The sequence below is a fragment of the Nycticebus coucang genome, chromosome 18 (genome assembly GCF_027406575.1).
Source record: "Nycticebus coucang isolate mNycCou1 chromosome 18, mNycCou1.pri, whole genome shotgun sequence".
In the NCBI taxonomy this organism is placed as follows: Eukaryota; Metazoa; Chordata; class Mammalia; order Primates; family Lorisidae; genus Nycticebus; species Nycticebus coucang.
In genome coordinates, this window is record NC_069797.1 from 44593017 (window position 1) to 44611037 (window position 18021).

An 18021-nucleotide genomic window follows, 5' to 3' on the forward strand; every position below is an offset into this window, starting at 1 on the left:
AGTGCCTGGGCTGCAGCCGGTGGGTGCTGGCTCTGGGGTGCTGGAGCCAGGTTTCCTGGTGACCCTTTCAGAGTCGCCCTCCAAGGGCATGGCGCTTGGTTTGGTGCCTTCTCCCACATGCTGTTGGCAACTAGCTGAGGTCAGCACTCAGGAGAGTCCCTCAGCTGCTTTCTCCATCTGGGTCCTCTGGGGTTTATTTGCTGTCCACCTGACGCCAGCCACTGTTGTCCTAGATAACCATTACATACAAGGTGCTGCTGGACAGGCCCTGGCAATGCCGGATGAGCCCGTGTGCTGCCATCTGGAGTTGTTTATTCATGTACAAGGCCTTCTGTTTTAAAGTTAGGAAACCGAACACCCCAAGGACCCACTGTACAAAGCACACTTAGCAATGTGCTTAGTAGTGACTAAGTATACATTCAATATAAAGTAAGAATGCTTTGAAGATACAAGCACATTTAGAGGGATATTGTGCAACCTTATAACCTATGAAGAAAAATTGTTTTAACCTATACTATGATGAGTAATAACATTGCTAATGTTTACTTTGTGAGAATAAAAGTGACAAAGGGAAGCAGAAGGGCAGAATAGCTCTTTGAGGAGATGTTGTCTGGAATTGTTGGCTTTTCTGTAAATAAAAGTAGAATTGTTGACCTCTCATCTGCTTCTCTGATGATTGGCGTGGGTGACGGGTGGACAGACTCCTTGGTCCGGCAATACACCCACAGCTTCTGGGCACCTTCCACTGTGAATCCAGCCTACTCTCTGGTCTACTCTGCCAGCCTAGTGCTCCCTGTCACAGATCCCCTGGGGACAGTGGAGGGGCTTCTGGTCTGCTGGAGGCTCCTCAGCGAACATTCATGCTGAGGGTGAGGGGAAGTGGGTCTGAGATCCTCCCCTTCCAAATCAAACGCCAGCTCTTCCCTACCCTAGCCTCCTCCAACAGTGCAAGAACACCAAACAACTCTGTTCAAAACAGTTTATTTTATTTATTTATTTTTTTTTGTCAGACAAACACATTGATTTCTGGACCACAGTAGAGGATGGAAACCTTTCACAAACTTATTTATTTGAAAATACAAATATAAAATTATACTTTCCACATCTGTGATGTGAGAGACTGCCATCCACATAGTAATTTTTTACAACAGGGCTTTAAGAAAGCCACACACAAAGACCTGAAAGATGCTTGAGATATATATATATATAGATACATATATATGTATATATATAAAAAAAATACTCACTACCAAAGTTCTCATCAGTTTCATACTAAAGTATAAAAGTAAGGGTGAGGTCAGCCACAGTGCTAGGGAAAGTTTTATTTAGATACATTTATGTCCACATGAAACGCTTAGACTTGCATCTTATTACATATGGAATTCTGCATTTACAATACACCATGAACGGCAGATTGGCTAGCCCACGCTACTCAAGAGGACACTCACAGATTCCACACAGGATGGTACAGTATGTACAGAATACAGTAGTAGAGAGCCTTCTAGGGAGGCTCTGGAACTTTCATTTCTCAGCCTCCAGGCCCCTCCTCCCATCCAATCCCTGCCTCCCGGAATTGAAATCCTGTCTGAGACAATTACATTCTGATTATTTGTTAGCCAAGTGTGTGGATTAAGGTTGCTCCCCAAGAGGGGATGGGTTGTATCTCTATGTTGTTGTGTTTCAGTTGACTTACTTTTATTTTTTGATTGGACAAAAAAAAAAAAAAGGAAAAGAAAACAAACATATTACAGTATTAAAGTATTGCTTAACTTCCAGCGTCTCCTTGTGTAGTGTCCGTGCCCAGGAGGGGCCGAGTTGACGTCTGCTTGCTTTCTGCTTTAGGGTGAGGGTGGGGAAACCCTGCCAGTGTCTCTCTTCAATGTGCTTGCCTAGTCCGTCCCTCTCCTCTCCCCTCGCCTCCCTTGCTTTTGCCTTCCTTGGAAGATGGCCTGGCCTGTGAAGTACATTCAAGAAAAAAAAAAAAAAATCCCCCCCCCAGTCTCTTTCTGTCCCTGTGAGCCACTTGCAACCGATAAAGAGAAGTATGAGTTAGTGTTTCTTTTGTAAACAATTTCATATGCAATATAATACAGAAAGCATGGCTGACCTTCAATAAAAAATGTAGTAAACTATATTGCTTTATTCTTGAATATGCTGCAGTAAGTGAATGGCAGGATGAGCAGTGTGGTGGTGGTGGTGGAGGCTAAGTCCCTAGCCCTCGTTTGCACTAAAGATCAAAATAAGTTTCATTTTTCTATTTGGAACCAAACATATTTTTGTTTTCCAAAATTCCCAAATGAAAAAGAACAACCCTCCCCCCCTCCCCACAAAATCAAAAACAAAACCAAAACAAAGCCAAAAACAAAAACTGAACACCTTTCAGGTCATTAGAACCAACAATTACCCAATGAATTTTTATACTAGTCTAGCAAGATGTGTGTAACATTCACTGGCTGTGATTGCTGTGCAGTGAAACAGTAAATTGACAGCAATAGAGCCATGCTACCTTAAAGTCCAAGCTACGAGTTCAAATTAAGATGAAGGTTATGAAGGATAAAAACGCAAAGGCCTATTGGGGCTTCGTTTGAATCAAGCCAATGAGCGACTGGGATAGAGCACGAGGCTGTTTGGTTTTCCCAATGGGTGTAAAGGAAGGCCACAAACCAAGTCTGCGGAAGCTCCCGGAGAGCAGACCAAAGGCTTGGTCAACTCCATCAGCCCCATGTCCAGGTAGAAGCAGGCATGGGGCCAGGAGCTAATGCCACTCACTCTCCTCTGCTTGGGAGGAGAGGAGTTGGGGGGATCTCAGGCAGATGGATCTGGAAGCCAGAAAGTCACCCGGTGGCTATTTGATAATTCCGGGGAAAAGCCATCAGCCAAGAGGGTTTCTCCCCCAGGGAAGGCGAAAGGTGGTTCCCATGTTCGCCATTGAGCTCAACTGAAACAAAGACAAGGCTGAACATCAGTGCTAAAAGAATTTATAAAAATCTTTCAAAATGGACTTCTAGATGGATGGGGGGGACTAACGTGAACCTTAACCTAGGTAGCCACATTAAAACATATCGGATTTCCACGAGATTTGTGCTATGGGCTACTGGGTCTCTTCAAAAGGTATATAAACATCTAAAACATATTCACACAGATTATCAATTTCTTCTGAGCATTCTTAAAAAAATATTTTTTCTCTTAGTAAAATCATTTTAATATACCATGCCTCCCTCTTTTAAAAAATAAATTAAAAAAATCCAGTTTTGCATATCTAGCATCAGCATTTAAGGTAGTATGGCACACCCCTTCACAGTGGGGGGATGGGGATCTACAAAACGCCGTGCAGTCTGCCGGCATTGGAACATCGTGAGACCTTGGGTTAGTTGAAACCACATCAGATCAGCAAAAAGAAAATTAAACTTGAAATTGGAAAAAATAAAATAAAATAAAATAAAGGAAAAAACTGCCCCGAAATTATTAGCTTTTTTTTTTTCATAAATAAGAGAAAGTTCTATCCTTACTGGTCCTAAATCTGAATAACTATGTCTAAATTTTTTTTAAACCTTAATTATGTTATACCTATCAATATGTACTAGAAGAAAGAGGAGAAAAAAAGTCACTAGACTAGTACCAGGACAGCACGCTTACGAGATAGCCATTTTATACATTATTAACATACAATGATCAACAAAGAATCTTCTAAGAGGTGATGAGGGTGCAGAGAAAAGGAAGGGAAACACAGTACACACCAATGTGGACAAAATAGTAATTAAAATCCCCTACTCTAGACACTGAATTTATGGGAATTTACTGTCTCTCTTTTTTTTTTTATTTTGTTTTTTGCTTTTACATAAAACTTCTATTTTGTTATTTTATTATTTGAACAAGTTTTGATATTTTAAAAGCGCCCAGCATTTTACTTAACCTGGTTGTTTGGAAATAAAAAAAAAAAAAAAAAGAGAGAGAGGAAAAAAATAACAAAACTCCTCACCAAACAACCTAACATTTTATTGAAAAAAAAAACAAAAAAAAAAAAACCAGAGAACATAATTTTTTTTATTTAAAAAAATGTTGTTGCTGTTTAATCAGAATTGAAAAAGGCTTTTTTTCTTTCTTTCTGAGTTAGCTTTTTGAAGTCTTTAGTGTGAAGATGCTTTTGCCCTACCACGTCTGTGAATGTCTACATTAGTCTACTTTGTTAGTAAAATTTATAAAAATAGGAGTGCAGCAGCTCTTTATAATAAATGTCGCATTCAGTGTCTCATACTGGCTGTGCCTTAAAGTACCAAATTTATAAACGTAACAATTTAAAAAATATTAATAAAACGTCAATATCACATTTTAAAAAAGAAAAAAATATATATCCACACTACAGTATGTTTTAATGCCATCTATTGAGTTGTACTTCTATAGTTGCTGTTGCCGACCTATTACCAATATTTAAAAAAAAAGTTAAATTAAAAAATATCCTTCATCATAAGTATCTTTCCCCAACCGAGGACCATATATTATAACAGCCAAATGTTTAAACATGTGCAAACAGGAAACTGTCAGTTTTTCCCACCAGTCACAGTGCAGTGATGTTTATATTTTTTACTTTTAAAATTCTGTTTACATCTACAATAAATTAAAAAAAAAAAAATTCTTCCATAGCCTCTCTGGTGATACTTGCAGCACTGAGGTATTAAAAAAAATATATAAACCAAAAGGTTGCTTTCCTAATTTGTAAATAGAAAGTGAATGGAGAAAAGTTGTACGTGTATTAAAGCAGGCTTATCCGCTCCTGGCCCGTGGGCCCCCAGATCTGGGAGCAAGGTGGGGGGGGGGCAGAGGGGGGGAAAAGAGAGGCAAAGTGTCCTAAGGACCTTTGGAGGTGCTGAAATGATTGGACAATAGAAAATGATCAAATATTTAAAAATTAAGACTGAAAAAGAATGTCCCCCCCACCCCCCCCAAGCCAAACAGGTGTGCTTTGAAACTTTAAATATGTTAAATATTAAAATTGTAGCTTTGTTTTTAAAAAACGTCTTGGGAAAAGCAGTTTTTCATATTTTTAAATAAAAATCTAACTAGACAGTAACATTTGAAGCTGTGCACAGACGAGAGGTTAATAGGCTGGTACGACACTAATACAGTTCTTAGGTCTATCACACAGACAAAGGAGCGAAACGGTGCTCTAACTTGTCCTGGGGTCGTCCTGGCAGCTGGGTGTTCCTCATCTCAGTAGCTGACTTCGCCACCATTCCCTTCTCTCCTCCTTCCACAGAGCATCAAACTGCCCGGGACCGACTCCCTCACAAAAATATTTTTTGATTCTCTCTTTCTTAATAGTTTCTATGTAGTTAATGGAATTGTATTTACAACATTTCTTTTTTTTTTTTTTTAGAATTCACAATTTCAAAAAACCTTATAATATCACCTCTTTCAACAGAAAAAAAGCACTTATAGAAAAGGAGGACGCGCAAAACACTGTCGTCCTTACCTTATTGCCGAAAATAGATATACTCAAGTTAACAAAGAGACATCACCAAAAAAGGAACCGCTAGAGAGTCTGTTAATTAGCCTACGACATCGCACTTCTTCTACAATGCAAAAGAGAAAGCGTATGCCTACCTCCCACCCCGCACTTCACAATGTCACTTCAGTGTGTGCTAAAGTTCCACCTGAAAATTCATACAGTCTCAGAATCGGTACCAAAATATTGAGAGTAATATTACCATCTCAGCATCCTTTAAAAGTGAGAACAGAATCAAAACAAGCACAAAAAAAAAAAAAAAAAGTTTTTTTTTTTAAAGAAAAAATAACTCCTTAATATAACAATTATACTATGGTTAGCTTTGAACTAGATATTAAAGCTATGTGACTACTGGACTAAGTTAAAATCACTACTAAATGTGATTCAAAGAGATTTAAAAGGAGAAGGGAAAGAGAGAAGGAGATGGGAAACCATCAAGAAAAACAAAACCAAACCAAACCAAAATCATGGGTTATATACACATTTAAAAGCTGTTTTGTCTTATATTACAGCAGATTTGTGAGATGATGAGATGTAGTCAACCCTCGATCCGAAGTGAGCCATCTCTGGTTGGGATGGGGAGTGAGGCTGGTAGGGGTCCAGAGGTCTGAGGACATCACCTAAACAAAGGGCCGCTCAGAAACTTCGCCCAGTCTTGCCTGGACATCCAGGTATGCTCTGCAGGCCGGGGAAGGTCAGGTAGGCCCAGAAGAAAACATAAAGTGGGGGTGGGAGGAGAAAGAAGAAGTGTCAGGCAAGTATGCGATTCATTCCACTGTTTTAACTAGAGCTTTCAAAGAAGGACAGTGTTGGCCTGGTATGTATGTCAGAGAATGGCCCGGCTGAGATCACAGTGTGGGAAACCTGACATCTAGGCTACCCCTGACGCTCAAAGGAGAGAGCTCTCCAGCTCGTTTTGCTGATCTGATATAATACCGTGGAATTCTTGAGGTAATAGTGGTAGAGAAATGCAGTCTGCAAACATGGTCATGCCGTGTTTTTGGATTGGTCAGCCAACTGCACATTGATGAGGGGTGTTTTTATTTTTTCCTGTTCAAACTTCTGTTTTTTAAAAAGCTTTCCTTTCATTAGATACCTGCCAGTGATTGTTAATAACTGAAAAAATGCAAATTTGAAATGAAAAAAATCACATACCCCCAAACTTTGGTTCAGAATACTTATAAAACAAAACACACAACAAATAACCAGCTTTGGCTATAGAAAACAAAGGCAGGCTCAGGGTTCACAGACTTGCTGACTCAGGCTAGCTGAATTGACCAGGGGAGGCTGGGCTCCTCTTTTGTGCATGGCAGCAAAATGTCAGAGGGTCACCTCTGTTGGGGACGATATATGTGTTTGACCAGTGCCTCCAGACTGCGGTGGTGCAACCACATGACTCTTACCAGCTCACTTAAGCCATTGTGCAAGGGCATGCTACCTCTACTTTCTTGGCTACTTGGACCTTCTCTGGAAATTGAAAGGCTGAATCAGGGAGGATGGGCTGGGAGCAGTCTCCTCCCTTACTAACACTAAGAAAAGGCTGCAGCACCTTGGAGGGCGCAGAGTTGTGGGCAGGGAGCCCTCTATGATGCCTCCTTTTCCAGGGGCACTGGCAGCCCCAGTGTCTGTCCTTCCAAGGACCTGCTGTGCCTGGTAGTTGTTTAATCCCCTCTTCACCTGACTCCATGAAGGGTTGGAGCCAACTTCAACCCTCCATGTTCTTGGATAAATCAGTCCTCCTTGCTCTCAGAGACCTCACTTCTCCCAGCTCAATTAGTAGCAGGTAGCTCTCCTTCACACTGTTAGTGGCCTCTGGCTCTGGCCAGCAGTGGCTGGGTCAGTGCTCCAGGGGAAGTGGGGGCGAGGGGTGGGAGAATTCACACACAGAGTTTATTTGGTTAAACGAGGCAGTTGCGTTAGTCGAAGTGATTCCTTAGCAGCAACGTTAGAGAAATCCAAGAAATTTGTATTTCCCCAACTGTTTCCAACCTGCAGAGTCCTCACTGACTCAGGGGCTGGGAGCAGTCACCCTCTTCGGGACAGGCATCCTACAACTGCAAACCCAAAGTGGCTAGTTCACCTCGCCTTGCTTCTCCTATGATCCGACCCCAAGAGAGACAGGCTCTCATGCCCCAGTAAGGTTTTCTGAGTGGGACCCACTCCCTGGCCTCAGTTGTCACCCTCCCTTTTCCAAAGAGACAGACCCATGTTCCAAACTAATAGGCTGACACAGGAGGACACAGTTGGTGCTTTCATGGGGACAGCCCTTCTCCCTTCTCTGCATTCTTCCCTAGAATAAAGGACACTCATTTTCAAACGAGAATGTGGCAAGAGGCTTCCTTACGGCCCCAAACTCCCCTCTCTTCTATTTCACCCCCCACCATATTCCCATCAAAGTGATTTAAAAAATGTTTAATTAACTTGAGCTCAGTTTAAAAGGTTAGGAAACTGGCAGGGATCCAAATCCACGTTATGTAGGTGATGTTGTTAATTTAATTTGCTTTTCATGCGGTAATCGGGATAATTACTCAGTAGTTACTGGCAAAAATGTTTTCTTTTCACTAAAAGATGGAGTCTGGCTGTTTGACTACACGAACCCCATTGGCTGAGCCCCAGCAAGCCCTGGGGAGCTGAAGGGACAGGGCAACCCACAAGGTCGGCTCGAAAGACCAGCAGCCCTGGTCCTCACTCCCTCCCCGTAGGCCTGGCAGAAACCCAGTGCTTCCTTGTCTCCATCCCCCAGGGACGGGCACAGCACGAGATGGCCTTCCAGTTTCCCACACTCCCGATTGTATTTCAAGGCAGAGAAAGATGAGGGGTGGGGAAGATGGAGAAAAGGCATCAAAAGAACCAAATCAAGAACAAAAAGAGAGAGAGAGAGGAATAGTCAAAAAGGTAGAGGTGGTGATTAAAAGCTGGAGGAAGGGATGAGAGATTAAAAGACTGGATTTGTTTTGCCCCCACCCCCCTGAAAAGGGGTCCAGAAAGAGGAGGGAGAGATGTGGATGTGATGAGACAAGGGCATGTGCGTACATGCATGACCAGCGCACATACATGTACGGACACGCCGGCAGGGCAGAGACACACGGCAGAGACGGTAATACCTCAGAGTGAGATGGCAACGGAAGCACCTGCTCAATGGTATCCATTTGTAAAGGCCGTTGCAATCAAAGGTCCCTAAAATTGCACAATTGTTAAGGTCATCAGTGCGCTATACATGGGAACAGATTGTCATATTCTGGGAAAGGAAATTATCTCTAGGACTAGTCTGTGGTTGCCAGCATGAATATGTAATTCTGAGACACCGTGACACGAGGGGCCAGGATGGCATCCTCCCCAACTCCAAACCCCCTGGCTCCCGACTCCCCCCCCACCCAAGCCTGTCTGTTTACCCAGGGGAAAACCAAGAGCCAGATCCAGAGGGGTGTGTGGCTGGGTCGTGGGCAAGTGGGGCTGAGGGGTGGGGACTCATGCCCAAAATGATGGGTACTGTGGCCCTAAACCCCAGAGGGCAAAGATAAGAGTCTCTGTCCACAGACTGCATGGCTCCAGCTGGGGAGAAGAAATCTCAGTGCAGACAGTCCAGTGTGACACTGTACACTGATGTTTCAGAAAAACATCACAGCATACAGGTCAAAAGACCCAGGTTTTTAAGAACAAATAGGGTCTGTGTTGCTGGATGCTGAAAATGGAGATGAGTTGTGTTCTAAGTGGTGACAGTCCACCAAATTGATGCAACTCTCGGGTGAATAATAATGTTCTAGATAGGGAGCAGCAGTTGGTCCAAGAAGATTAGACTCATGAAACTAGTGACGTAAGTGATACTGGCTTGATAGTGGAATTGAACAAGGACTCTGACTGCATAGGTCAAAGCTGGCAGCTCTGTGTGTGTGTGTGCATAAGCGCACCTGAAAGTGTGTGCATGTGTGTGTGTGGGAGGGGCTCCCAATGCCAGTAGGCACAAATGAGGCCACCCTGGGGCCCCAGACTGTCTGCACTTATTTTGTTCTCCATAGCTTGGCCCTCGGGGCAGGCCTGGCCTGCTCTCTCTCAGAAGCAGAGTTGGACAGGAACGCGACCTGGGACAGCAGACACTCATCTTAGCTCAAAACCAAACTGCCTTCAAAATGCTGAGGCTGGCAAGGGCAGAGGTTGGCCGATTTTGTGTTTCCAAAATGGAAGGGGCAGTGAGCGAGTGGGCTCAGGCACATTCATGCTCACACACACCAGGAGGGAGAAGAACAATACAATCTGAAAACAGCATGCAAATCTGTTAAGCAAATTTCCATTGCCTGGATTAGTCAGATTATAGAACCACAGAGCATCACAAATATCAAATGCATCTGGCCTTCAGGGGACTGCAGCTAAAGGACGCAAATGGGAACTTACTTGGAACCTGGAAACTGTAAGAAACATTAGCTAAGAAGTCGCCGGGAAAGGGCTTGCACACCAGACTGCCTTGCAGGCACCAGTGCTGCCCCTGGACTTCAGACTGAAAGGCTCTATGGATAAGGCAGCCGCCCTGACAGGGGTGCTGTTTCCCAGGTCCGAGGTCCCAGCCCAAACCACAGTCTCCAGAAAGCAGGGATCAAGGAAGGAGGCTGCTCAAGGACCTACTATGTAGCAGCATGTGACGTCTATTTCTGTTCATCTTCCCACAATCTTTTGATGGAGACATACTGATTCTGTTTTGCAGCCAGGGAAATGAGGTTTAGATGGCTGCATGGGCTGAACGTGTCAGAGTGGTGATTTGAACCTGACATCCCTGGTGGGAGGCATGCAGGACACGTCTAGATGGAGAGGCTTCAGCTCTTGGTAGCTAGTGTGATGCCGAAGGGGACACACTGTCCTCTCCTCTGCCACCTACTCTGGGCTTTCCTGGCACACCCACGGGCCACAGGGAGTTGGTCAGGGAGGAGGAGGTAGGAGGGCAGGGGAAGGCAGGTACTTACAGCTATGCCATGGCCGAAGCCTGAGCCCGGCTGTGGGCTGGCCGCGCTTATGTAATTCCCCACTCCGGAGTCCTGGCTGGCAGGGCCGTAGAGATCGGCGACAGGTCCTGGGCTGTTGGCCCCCGGGAAGCCTCCGGGCCGCGCCGGGTTGGAGCCTGCCGGGGAAGCGGGCGCGCCAAAATTCGGTTGAGCACTGTAGCTATTCAGGACTGGTGTGCAGAGAATAGAGCTGGGTATGAGGCCAGAAGCCAGGCATGCACCGGTCATTACAAGCCAAACACTTGAGAAAAACAGCTTAGGCCCAACTTCTAACACTCAACCAAGGCCATGCGAAAACATCAGCAGGGACTCAAGAATACTCAGCCCAGGCTACTACTAAGAAGCTTGGAGCTCCAAAAATATAGAGAATAAAAAAACAGTCATTCAACACACTACGGCAACCAACCGGAGGTGCTTCACTGCCCACCAAATTATCACAATAGAAATAGAGATATATATGGAAGAGAGAGAGAAAGAGAGATTTTTTTTTTTTCACATCTGAATTGATGCTCATGCAGTCTTCTAGATCTGGGCACGTTGAGACAGCATTCACATCCCATGCAAACTACAAAGGAACTAGTTTTAGACTACACATTGTGTTAATATTGATATTAAAACATGACAGGAAACAAAGCAATTTGTGTCCAGGAAAAAAAAAATCTTCGCGGAGGGGATTTTTGATTTTTTTTTTTTTTTGGTGTGTGTGTGTGTGTGTGTGTGTGTTTCACTTTTTCGTTTTTGTTTTTGGATCCATCAAATGACAAAAAATTTTTGTTTTGGTAAAAAGACAAAAAAAAGATCTCCATTCTCCACATCCCCCCAAATCACTCCCCCCTCCCCACTGGCTACTCCCTCCCTCCCCTCCCCTCCCGTTTTAGACCCCTGTATGAGAGTTGTCAATACTGAACGTGGTCGGAGGATGGGATATGTCATGGAAAGTTTGGGCATCTTAACATAACAGTAATGATGGCGGCGGAGGGTTCCCTTTTGGAGTGGAGAGCAGGGGATGGACGGAAGGGATGGGGTGGGAATGGTAAATCTGGAGGCTGGGGTGGAAGCCAATGGTTCTATAGGACACCCACACACTCACCTCCTGCAGGAGAAGGAAAGGGGGGATTTTAACTTTTTTTTCCTTTTGTTTAAAAAAAAAAAGACAAAGAAGTATGAATGCAAAGTATACCGACTGAACCAATGTATAGCTGAATCGTATCTGACCGAAATGCCTGCTTTCTTTTGTTACCCTCAGATAATAAACTCCAGACTGAGAAAAGAGAGATCAGAATGCACCTTTGCTGCAGAGAGAGGTGACTGACACCCACGAATCCAGAGCGTGGTGGTGCTGCAGATGGGGGGGGCACCTGAAGATGCTACTGCCTCAGGCCCCTCTCTCACCCTCCCCCAAAGCCCATCATTCCCACCCTAAAGAGGGCCACAGCCGGTCAGCCAGGTTAATTTCATCTCACCTTTATTTTTCCTTAGTAGCTTAAACTTTAGTTTCTTTTCCAAATATGGGGAAATTTTTTTTTTTTAATTATAAAAGTAAGTTCTTATTGATCTTTAAACATCAAGGTGAGTCCAGGGCCAGCCACTTCTGGGCTACAGCTAACTTGTCTTAAAGAACCAGACAGTCCGAGCCCCATACACTTCACGGCTTCAGCTCCGAGAAACAGCTCCTAAGTAGCAATCACTGCTCCCTCCTCCCTCCCTTGGCATCCATCCCCCCTCTGCCCTGGGCCCAGCTGCTTTCAATGCCAGAGGAAAAGAACATCCGTGGGGAGAGTGGAGTCACTCTCAGCTTCAGCCTTGCCCTTGTCTTCCCTGGGGTCCTGTGGTTTGAGACTCTCACTTCTGGTGAGGCTGGAAGAGCCACAAGTGGACTGATTTTCACCCACTTGTCACTGTAATGGGAAGAGATTGATGAGGCACCCATGCCAGGCTAGCAGAAGACTGAGTCCAGGACACCAGGAAACAAAGGAGACCAAACCCAGCTGGGCCAGGCTCCTGACTCAGCGGAGAAAATGGAACTGCTGCCTCTGGATGCCCTTGGGGCAGGAAGCCAGAGGTTGAGCTTTTAAGATGCAGCTGAGAAATGAATAAACTGGCCAATGGAAAGAGCAGGTTAAAGAGAAAAAGAAAAAAAAATTACAGAGGTTTAGAGCAAGTGAATGGCTTATGTGGGAATACAGCTGGCAGACAAAGGAGATGGGAATTTTTGAATATAGAAGATTAAACTTGCAGATAACATTTGGCCCTTCTAACTCACGGAGGCAAATATCAAGCCGAGATATTCAAAAGGTGGTATTATCTTGGTCTAACACACTTTTTTTCTTCTGGGCTCAAGAAAATGCAAGGAGCTCAGACAGTGGACTCCTGGCTTTCCCAGGCACCTGATACCCCTCCTAGTACAAATGCACTAAGCAGCATGTTTTGCTTTAGGGGGAGAGAGTGGGGTGGAGATGAGGAGACACAGTGGAAGACAGAGATTTTTTTGCTTCCTTCTATTCTAGCTGGGTGTGGAGCCAGGAAGATGTAGGCAGGCTCCCTTATCTAGGGGTTGGGGAGAAGGCAGGTTTAGATTTTGGCTCCTTGCAGCAGGGAGAGCCACCTAGAAACTAATCTAACCAGCAGAAGCAGCCTTGGGGACAGGATAGAGCATGACCATGGAGAGATGCTGTCTAGAAATGTCCCCCTCTGTAGGCTTAGAAGACAAGAGGGCTCCTGTAGGCATTATGCCCCATCCCTGGCCACCTCTCCCATTCCTATGTGCAGGGAGGCCTGAAGCTCAAGAGAAAGGGAATTTCATAATAAGCAGCTCATCTTAGGCCAGTATCACCCTCCCCCCCCTTTCTTGCTCAGTCATCTTTCATCAAATGACACTAAAATCACCGTGGAGAAGACGCTGTATTAGAATGCAGCTTTAAAACTCCAAGTCCCATTTTATTATGCACTTGGTAGTCACAATGCCTGAGCCCTAGCTCAAAGTCACCTTGCAAATATCCCCCAGACACAGGCAAAAGACCAGGCTGCTGGGTCCCCACTAGAAGGTGCAGCTGGCAGGCATTCTGCACCCATTCTAGGCTGGTCCCCCTTCTCTAGGCTTCTGGTCTAGTGGCTGCAGGGCTGGAGGTACAGGAGACAGGTGCCTCTGTGCTCCTCTGTCTCTCTCCATGGGTGGAAGACTCAGGCTCCAGAACACATGTTAAAGTCCCCTGAACAAGCCATCTAGAAACCCATGCTTCTGTGGGAAGACTCATAAGAAGCTATGCCCTGGCTGCACAGGAAAGAACGGGAACTGCCACTTGGGACATGAACTTGTCAGTCGTTCTGCTGACAGTGGGGAGACATTACAGACAAAGTAATTTTCTTCTTTCACCAAGTCAGCGCAACTCCATACACCAAATGCAGCTGGCTGGCTCCACAGTAAAGGGGATCATTTGAGAACTCCCTCTCCCTCTTAAGCTGTGAACTTGAGAGGAGAGGCAGCAGGTGGGGTTGTTGGGGGGAGAGCGTGAAGCCAAGTTCCTGAGCTGAGGGTGCTTTCCTTCGAAGTCACTTTCTAGTCAACTTCTCCATTATCTGTCTCAAACGGAGGGTGCCTTTCCCCAGGCACTGAGACCCAGTGGGGCCAGAAACGGTCCCACATACCAGGATCAGTTCAGGGAGAGGAGATGGGATATTGCTCTTAACAGGCAAGGGCACCTTGTCGACTGCTCGGCAATGGGGGTGGGGTGGGGTGGCAGGAGTAGATATTGTTGAATAAATAAACAGAGCTGAGATTTATAAATTGGATTTTGTGATTCCTGTCCCAGAAGAGGACAACAATGTCTTGCAAACACCCTGGCATTTTTGCAGCAACAGCTCTGAGCGTTAAGTGGCTTGGGACAAGCCCTGCTCTGGGCTGGCTGTCTGGGGGCCTGCTGTGAGAGGCAGCCGCTCTGGGCAGCCTCCAAGGTAGTGGCTCAAGCCTGGGCAGGTTCCCCTTTACCCCACACCCCCCACACCCTGGTATCCTCTGGGCTTTCCCCAGTCCAGGCAGAATCCAGAGAGGCAGCTATGGTGTAGAGAAAGGAGCACTGGACTTGGAGTCAGAAGACCTGAGCGAGACCCTGGCCCAACTTTTGGCCTAGCACAAGTCCCCACACAGGCCCAAGTCTTCATCTGCAACATGTGAGTGACACGTTCCTTATTCAGTCAGACTCACTGGGCTGCTGAGGGAATGAAAAAGAGAAAGTGCTCTGCAACTTGTCAAGTTTAGAACAAATACAACCTATTTCTGAAATAGATGTGTATGCAGAGCTCAACGAGGCAGGTAGCATATGCAGATTTAGGAAAATCAGATATAGGAAAATGCAATTCATTTGCCATACAAATCAGGAGGTGATTTATAAAAGGATCCAATTTATCCATGTGGTGCATTTAATCATCTTGGACTTGAAGAAAGGACCCCTGGGAATGGTGGGCAGGAAAGCAAGGGCACTAACTCTCACCGAGGGCAGCAAGAGGAAATGCATTTGAATCAAAGTTGGAGGCATTTCACGTTGGATAGAAGAAGGAGAAACTTCCTGTCCATCAATAAAACACCTTGATGGCTGACCTAGGGAAGTTCAAGAATCTTACCATAGAGACTCACAAAGATGAGTGTTATGAGCTTACCCTTTACCTGCAGGGGCTGGACCCAAAGCTTGAGGACACCTCTGCCCTCAGGATTCTAAAGCAAGCCAGGGAGATGCCTGCTGTCCAGCTGGTGTGCTGTCTACACATGGCCCTGCCCAGTTGTGGTCATAAGGGGCTGGGTTACAAGTGGAGTTAGGCCTGGGGGTGGGGAAGTGGTGAGAATCTGTACAGCCTCAGCATAGGTCTAGGAAAGGCATGGAAGTCTAGATATTTCTGTATTGTCCCTGGTGCCACTGGACCCAGGACTATGTCTGAGGGTTGGTTTGGGCGGAGGAGAGGGGTGCCCTTCCTATGGCTTTAGGCCTGAACATTGGGTTATTATTGACCCAGAGAAAGGAACTGCTTACAAAATCCTTTCCAGATGTACTCAGCCCAAGGATCTGGGACAAGGCAGGAGCCTGCTGAGTTCTAGATCTAGACCCAGCTCCTGGTTTGGTGGGTCTGACATTTCCCCAAAGAGCAGGGCAGCCCTCCAGATGGTGTCAATCATCTGGTCTGTGAATCTGCTGCTGCCAGGTTTCATCTCAGGCAGGAGACTGCAGCAGTCCCCAGCACATTTCTCGGAGAGACTCTTTCCCCTGCCCAACTGGCCTGTGCTGCTCGGGGAGAGCTGAATGAGACAGATGATCATCCTCCCCAAGTCCAGTTCAGAAAGGATTTGGACTGATGGGTGTTACAGCTTCATTCCCCAGCTCCTGAGAGAATGGAGGGCTGAGGGCGACATCAGAAGGGGGGGGCGACATCTTTGAGGGCAAGGACTGCGTTAATCCATCACACTGGATTTTAGGAGGTTTTGTTTGTTTCAGAGACATTAAAGAAACTAAATGAAGTCATCACGCCTTCCAACACTCACCTCTACCTTCACCTCGTCTCTACCATGCTCTGTCTGCTTTGATTGAAAACTCCAGGATGCTGTCTCCCTATTAGCAAGGAACTCCTCAAGGTGGGCTGTGTGGGCAGGCAGGGGCCCCATGCTCCCAGTCAGATGGCATGTCCTCCAGAGCAAGAGTGATCTTCCTCTATTCTTCTATAACACTGGGCCCTCAGTGAAGGCTGGGTCCATAATGCCAGCTGGCTGTCAACTGTGGAGACCTGCAGAGTTCCTCTGTACAGCCAGCCACTGCTCGTTAGAGGGCTCTGAAGCTGGGCAGCTGGGCAGCCAAAGACCTTCTTGGGGAACAGAGTTGGGGATCCCACTCTGCGATTTCCCTGATGTGTCCCATTGTAAGCTAACACAGATGATCTCAAGGGAAAAGTCAACATGAAAAGACAAAACCTATTTCTGATTGTGAAAGGGCAAGACTTGGTCATGAATTAGCATGTCTCAAGCAGAGAAAGGTGATTTTACATCCCAAAAGTCTGCCCAGCCAACCATGTCCCAAGGATGCTTGGCTCAAACTTTCCTTCTGGAGCTTCTAGGCAGGAGAGACCAGTAGAGAAGGCCAACAATGACATTCAACCTGGGAAAATTGTCTGACACGCTAAATTAAAACCAAATCAATTCAGGGACCCAGATGCAGGGACAATCAATTTTATCTACCATGTAATTTTTAAAGCTCTGCTGGAATTTAGGCTATTTCAGAATGGAGAAAAATACTTTCCAACTAGGGGAGGATTAAAAGCAACATGATGATAATGGTATTTCTTTCTCACCGTCTCCACATACAAACAAATATATTATGAGAGGTATAAAACTTAGCCCAATGTCATCATCATGCCAGTCTTAGGTGGTTTTTTGGGTTTGTTTTTTAGGGAGATGTTGAACTCCTGGGCTTAAGCGATCTTCCCACCTCAAGCCTTCCAAGTGGCTTGGACTACAGGTGTGTGTGCTAGGACACCCAACTCATCAGGCCAGTCTCAATGTATTCAGAGATGCCTAGCTCATTGTCCAGCACCAGACACGTGTGGTGGGCACTGCTGACTTGCTGGACTGAAAGCATGGTCAGTGTCCCATAGACAGTGCAAGTGTCACAGTAGCGCCAGTCTTATGAAAAGGCTGTAGTTTCTGCTTATTTGCTCAATTCAACCTGATTCAGATCACTAAGATTGGTGCTGACACAGTCTGCCAGTTAAAGTTGGCATATCTCAAACAGGGAACTGATGGACATTAGAACCTAATACTTGTGACTAAAATTTTATAGAAAGATTGTGGTTTTCTGCCAAGCATCATGGCCCTGTAATCTCTAGGAAGCCAAGGCATGTGGATTGCTTGAGCTTAGGAGTTCAAGACCAGTCTGAGCAAGAGCGAGACTCTTGAGCCCAGAAATTTGAAGTTGCTGTGAGCTGACGCCACGGCATTCTACTGAGGGTGACAAAGTAAGACTCTGTCTCAAAAAAAAAAAAAAAAAAAAAAAAGATCTTCGTTTCTGGTCAAGTCACACTCTCCCAAATGTTCAACAGGTAACATCATCATTAACTGGTTCTAAAACTCTCAGATGGCATGTCCGTGACACAGCTATTCACACTACTGCTCAGATCAGCATGAGGACAAAGCCCCAAGACCCCCAGGACAGACCCATCTGAGGAAGGCTTTGTGGCTGGGACTGTGCCTTTTCTGTTGGGATTGTATCTCAACAGAGACCAGCTCCTCTCTTTTATCCTGATCCTATTTTACTATCAGCCCCCTGTCATGGGTCTGTGAGTGTGTCTCAAGTTCACAAAGGATGAGGCCGAGTGGGTTCTGGGTTGGCTGGTTGGGGAAGTGAGGAGGGGATGAGGGTTAGCATATGACTGCCATCTGACCATGGGATGACTTCTGGGATGGAGCAGCCTTGAGTGGCCTTGGTGTCCTAGCCAAAGAAACCAGGCTTTTGGCAAGAGAGTAAAGAAGGAACTTTCTGGAGTCAAGTCAGG

At 45.6% G+C, this 18021-nt stretch overlaps 1 protein-coding gene across 10 annotated transcripts in view; it reads right to left on the bottom strand.

Moving 5' to 3' along the window:
* Positions 1–969: 969 nt before the first annotated feature.
* The window catches only part of MSI2 (musashi RNA binding protein 2), a 406134-nt gene continuing 389082 nt past the window's right edge, over positions 970–18021 (bottom strand). For 3 of the 10 annotated variants that reach the window (XM_053567684.1, XM_053567678.1, XM_053567682.1), the window contains 2 exons: positions 10456–10610; positions 970–6181 (listed from right to left, as the gene is read on the bottom strand). In XM_053567684.1, coding sequence (XP_053423659.1) covers positions 10503–10610 — 108 coding nt within the window. In that variant the 3' untranslated portion in view covers positions 970–6181; positions 10456–10502. Of the gene's footprint in view, positions 6182–8607; positions 8681–10455; positions 10665–18021 lie in introns of those variants that run through there. The other 7 variants (XM_053567680.1, XM_053567679.1, XM_053567681.1 and 4 more) reach the window with 4 other exon arrangements.